This window comes from Leishmania donovani, chromosome 10, assembly GCF_000227135.1.
Source record: "Leishmania donovani BPK282A1 complete genome, chromosome 10".
In the NCBI taxonomy this organism is placed as follows: domain Eukaryota; phylum Euglenozoa; class Kinetoplastea; order Trypanosomatida; family Trypanosomatidae; genus Leishmania; species Leishmania donovani.
In genome coordinates this window covers 180726-186519 of record NC_018237.1, presented here as the reverse complement: position 1 = coordinate 186519, position 5794 = coordinate 180726, and the positions used below count along the sequence as shown (strand labels likewise).

Here is a 5794-nt window from a genome sequence, read left to right as displayed (position 1 = left end):
CCCCCCAAACACTCAGAGTGGGGGCACTGGACGCTGAGCTACCGCGCGTTTGGGTGGCCGGCTTCATCGGGGCACACACGCACTTAGAGAAAACAAAACAACACCCAAAGGAGAGATGCGTGAGCGGCACTGCCCGTCCCGTTCGCACTCTCACCCGACAAGACAAAAGCCAGCACACACCCACACATGCTCGCAGAGGCCGACGTTTTACGACGCCCATCTCAGTGCGACAGCGAGGGAGCGCAGCGTCGGAGGAGAACACACAGGCACACACACACACACCCTTCCCGCCCGAGGGCGATGGACCACTGCGGATCCCTTGGTAGAAGAAAGGAGGGTCAAAACTAAAGACATGTAAGAGAAAAGCTCACGATGCGAGAGACGTGCGCCAACGGCACCGCACGAAAATAAAGGCACTCGTCGGAGGAAAGACGAGGTGGGGCGCGCACCAAGAGGAGGGAGAGCAGACAGAGGGCTTTGTCACAGGAAAGTGGAAGTTCGGGGAGAAACAGTGCCGCAGGGACGGACAACACGCAGGCAGCACGCACGTCCACGTCGACCTTAGTTCCTCTCAGCTGCCAAAACACCCGTACAGACACACACACACACATATATATATATATGTATAAAGGCATCCACAGGGAAAAATAAGATGTTAAAGCAGGTTAGGAGCGCCTGGCCATTGCACTCCACCCGTCAGCACATTACAATGCAGGCAGGCAGAGGCCACGTTTTGTGTGCGTGCGTATGCTTGTGCGTGCGTGTTTACGCCATGACGCGCACGATGGGCTCCACGCTGGCATCTCACTGAGTCGAACACACACACACACACACACACACACACCTCCCACGCTCCACAGTGGCGTGTGCTCCATAAACGTTCACGCGCATTACTGACGTTGGAATGGCAGGGGGTGGAGAAACAAGGAAAGAAAACAGGAGACGAAACGGCAAGGATCGTCTAGAGATGATGCTAAGGAGGGAGGGGGCGCGGTCGGTGTCGAAGGAGGTGATACCGGAATACAGCACAGAAGGAAGCGACTCGACCGGAGCAAGCACAAGCCAAAGAAAAGGGAAGACAGGAGGACAGCGATGCATCCACTTTTTGGCATTGTCGGAGGAGATTGTAGGGGGCGGGGGAGGAGGGAGGGAGAGACGAAGGCAAAGACGGCGATCTGCAAGGCTCACTTTCGCGCACACACAAAATAAGACGCTGTGGTACACCCGCCATCGCTCCTCGCCCTCCTCTCCCTCCCCCGGACACCGTGAACTGCTTCTGCCTTTCAGTTGCTTGCTTTGTTCTTTTTTTTTCTGCTCTTGCCTGCCCACCGGCCCGGCTCCTTCGCACACTCGCTCGCCGTTCGGAAACCGGCGTACCCCACGCCTCACGCGCGCTTCCTCTCTGCTTGCAGGTCTTTCTTTGCTACGTCAGCAGCCTCCACCGACGAGGTGTTCTCTTCGAAGCCGTCCTCAGCCTGCGCCGCGTCCAGAGCGACTTGGTGGCTGACGGCGCTCTTGACCGCTTTACCATCAACGTCGAGGTCATCGCAAATGCGCGCGTTCGGGATCAGCAGAGTAAGCGGAATCACCAGCAGCGGCAGCATGATGTGACCGACGAGCAGAAGCCATGGTACGTTACTGAAGTTGCACGGGGGTGTGGTGGTGATGCTCCAGCCATACTCCATGATGATCGCACCGAGAGACGACGAGGTGGTCTGGCCAAGGTTGGAGAAGCCCGCCATCAGCGCATACACGACACTCTCCGAGCCACGAGGGCACAGGCGAGACAGCAGCACGATCATCGGCATCCAGGCCAGCATGTAGCACACTTGATACACAACAGCATCACCGCAAATGTACATGGCGTGGTCAGGGATGCCGATGTACACGTTCCAGCGCTTCACCATGATGATGTCGAAGACGGAGGCAATGATCTGCACGACAGTCGTGATGCAGAACGTGAGGCGGTAGCTGTGCTTCGAAAAGATGTAGTTGAAGGCTGTCACACCAATAAGACCGCCAACGTTGCCAATGACGGCCGCCACCGTGTTGTAGAAGGTGTAGGTGAAGTGCGGCCCATCAGGCAAGCACTCCGCGTTGGCCAAGTAGAAGCTGTCGAGCGCACCGGGAAGCTGCAGGTACACTGTCATCTGCAGGTATCCAAAGACGTTGGCCTTCGCAATCACCAGCGGCATGGCCCAGAAGGACGTAGCGCAGCAGATGGTCGAGATGACCACACATATGATGAGCAAACCCAGTGTATCCGCGAGTATGGAGCCGCACGTCATGGCCACAACCGAGCACGTCATGACGATGCTGTACACGAAGATCTTCCAGTTGCGGATAATTACCTCCTTGTTCATCTCAAAGAGGCCGAAGAGACAGGGGACGGGATGCGGGACTTCATAGGGCAGGTACTCGTCATCCGCAAGCTCTTCGTCCTCTTCCTCCCCTACGACGAGGGCGTCGCTGCGCATCTCCTCCTCGAGAGCCTCACGCTGACGCTGCTCTAACTCCGGCACGCCCTCCTCGTCCGACAAGTGGTTCTCCGGGTGCAAGTTTTTCTTTGTCCCCACAGCTGCACCACTCGGCGCGCCGTTCACTAGGGCGACCACATCGTCTTTCCCGCTTCTGACGTGTCTGCTGTCCTGTGCCGGCAGCAGACCAAGTGCCACGCGCTCCTTCCGCAAATCCTCGTAGAGCAGCGCTGCATCGGCCGCCCGTTCAACGCGGTTCTTGCGCTCCCCGTACCAGTTGAACAGGAAGAAGACGCCGGTGACACATTGCAGAACGGCGGAGATGAAAACGCCCACCTGCTGCTTTCCCTGGTCGGACAGGGGGCCCTGAATCGCGGCCGCAACGATGGCGCCCACCATGATGAACAACCAAATCCAGCTCACCAGCGCCGGTCCGGGCCGTGGGTTGAAGCGCATCAGTCGACTGTAATGGCCCTCCGACAAGATATCCACGTTGGCCTTGCCGTAGGAGCACAGGAACACAAAGGCGGCGGCAATGTCGGCGGAGGCAGGTCTCGCGGGCAGCAGGCCGTAGAGGAGGGCGAAAACGGCACCACCCAGGCAGGAGACAAACATGTACCAGCGCTTCGTGTAGCCGAGGAAGGCGAAGCCGTCGCAGAGCATCGCGGTGAGGGCCTTGATGGACCACCCCATCGTAGAGATACCCGCCAACCGCTGATACCGCTGACCGTCAATGCCGTAGCGGGACATGAACATGGGCTGCCGCGAGTAGCTGATGAGCTGATCCGCGATGCCCTTGCAGAGGAAGTAGCACATACCGAGGGAGACGACCACCTTGGGACCATAGCCTTCCGCTGCCTCACTGAAGATGGGGACGTGCCGCATCCATGGGCACTTGACGAAGAGTGAGGTCGCCTCAGGGTGGGCTAAGTGCGCCTTCCCGTCGACCGGGCTCTGGAGACCGCCAGTCGTTGCCGGCTTTTGTTGCCGTGCCGCTGCTGCTGCGTCCTGGTCCGGGGCGCGAGGGCTGCCAGGCGTGAAGTCGTCGTGCACGCGTCCATCGCTGGGGGAGTCCATCGCTACAGCACCCGTGCTTGATGGTGGCGGTGATCGGTGATGCCTGCGGTGGTTAGTTAGAAAGTCTTTTAAAAGGCTAACGCGAGGGCTGGAGAGGGAGAGGGAGAGTGAGAGAGACACGTCAACGCACGAGACTCACGACAGGAAGAGAAGCGTGCCTTGCGTTGCGGAGAGAATGAAGATGAACAAAGTCGAATGTGAGGGCAAAAAATAAAACCAAGAAACCAACGAAGGAGCAGCGCGACGAACAGACTAACGGGACGGGCCTGCGGATGCCAACGCGTCAGTGCGGGTATGGGTATGGAAATGGGCATGGTGTGCGTGTGTGTGAGGGGGATGCCGAGAGGAAGATCGAAAGGGGAGAGAGGTGAACAGAAAACACAACAGGGAGAGGGACATCGGGACGAAGCCTTGAGAGGTAGAGGGAGAGGGGGGGGGGCAGGGCTACACGCGGGATGGCTACGTGATGTAGGCGAACCACCATTCAGTACTCAACCAGAAGTTTTCGGCGGGATCAGGTAAGACTGCTGGGTGAGAATGTGCTGCCAAACTGCAGCTCCACCCTGGGCACTCTCTCCACGCCAACCACCCCTCTCGTGCTGGCGTACACATTTGAGAGCTTTCTGCCAGGCATTTTTTGGTGCTTCTTACTTTTCGGAAACGGAATTGTATATAATGATGATGCCCCCCGTGTCCGTGTTGGCCTCGGCATCGGCACACATCCAGCACGTTTTGCGTGAGAGGGAGCGGCCCAGAAAAGCAGATCGAGCGACCGAAGGAGATCGGTAGAAGAAGAGGACAGAGAAGGAGGAAGAAAAGGAGAGAGGGGCATCCGAAGAACAGAATAACAGCGGAGGAGCGATGCGCTTAGGTCCTTCTCTGTCTCTATCTCTCGCTCCCGTCCCTTCGTCCTCTCCACCTATGCACCACTTCCTGCTTGCAACATCACGACATCACATGCTTACACACACACACACACACACGCACACACACGCACACACAGACACACACAGACAGCAGGAGCGGAAAAGGACAGCAACGCTCCAAAGGAGAGGTCGTGGCGGCGGTGGTGCGCAGACCGGCTACCTGCGCAGACAATGCAGGCTCACAGGCCACACATCAAACACTCAGAGAGAAAGAGATCGCATTGCCCGCGAGGGTCCACAGTAACGAGCTAACTGAGACGCGACACGCACACACGCACAAGAACGAAGAGAGAGGGGCATCCATGATGGAGATGTGAGAGCACGAAAAGTGAAAAAAAAAAAAGAAATCGATGATACAACAAACAAAGGCACAAAAATGGCCTCAAGAACTCGTCCGTACGTGCACTCAGCACGCACAAGGCTCAAGCACACCTATGGTGCAGACTTATCCGGTGCGAAAGTGGCACGGCACATGAACCGCAACGATCGGCTGGCGTGCAACGGGCTCTTCTTGTGCCAGGAAGAGCCCGCTTGGTTTCGACTTTGCCTTCGTTAGAAATATAAACCGAAGGAGAAAGGGCGACACCGAGAATGTCCGCCAAAGAAAATGAGGATGAGCATCAAAGACCCCACAGGGTGCCCTTCCCCTTTTACCGCATCACCAGCATAGAGTCCCCTTCTTCGGTCGCCGTCAGTCAACCAGCTCGACGAAATACCGAATAAGGGGCCTCGCGCAGGAACACATTAGTCACCACCGAGCAGAGTGGAGCGACGATCCAACGTAAACAGTACAAACCGCATCTGACACAACACTTCCCCTCTCACCTAATGAGTGTCCGCTTCTCCGTCATACAACACGAGTTCACTCGAGCCCTCTCCCGGCCCCTCACCACAACGCACCGCCCTGCCACAGACGCAATCACGTGCTGCGAGGCAGCCGTGAACACACGGGTTACAGCACATGCGCCGCCCCCGCTACCTGCGCACGGCTTCTGCTTCACGCGTTGCCCTGCACCGCCTCCCCGCGCGCTGCCTCGCGCTCATCCGCCTTGTTCCCATGAAGCGGTTCGGCATTCATCACCGCGTCCGAGTCGGAGCTCGGCAGCGGAGCAGCTGCGACCTGCTTATCCACGGCCTGACGCACCACCTTGCCGTCAATGTCGATATCGTCGCAGATGCGCGCCTTCGGAAGCAGTATTATGCTCAGCGGAATCGCCAGCAGCGGCGTACACATGTTGCACAGGAACAGCAGCAGCGGCAGGTTGTCGTAGTTGCAGCGAGACCCGTCATCCTGCGTCTTGAACACAGGCAGGC

At 57.9% G+C, this 5794-nt stretch overlaps 1 protein-coding gene across 1 annotated transcript; it reads right to left on the bottom strand.

Moving 5' to 3' along the window:
- Positions 1-1385: 1385 nt before the first annotated feature.
- On the bottom strand, positions 1386-3362 carry LDBPK_100420 (folate/biopterin transporter, putative; the record flags this gene model as incomplete). The annotated part of the gene is made up of 1 exon (XM_003858833.1): positions 1386-3362. The coding sequence occupies one exon, from the start codon at positions 3360-3362 to the stop codon at positions 1386-1388; it is 1977 nt and encodes a 658-aa protein (XP_003858881.1).
- Positions 3363-5794: the final 2432 nt, after the last annotated feature.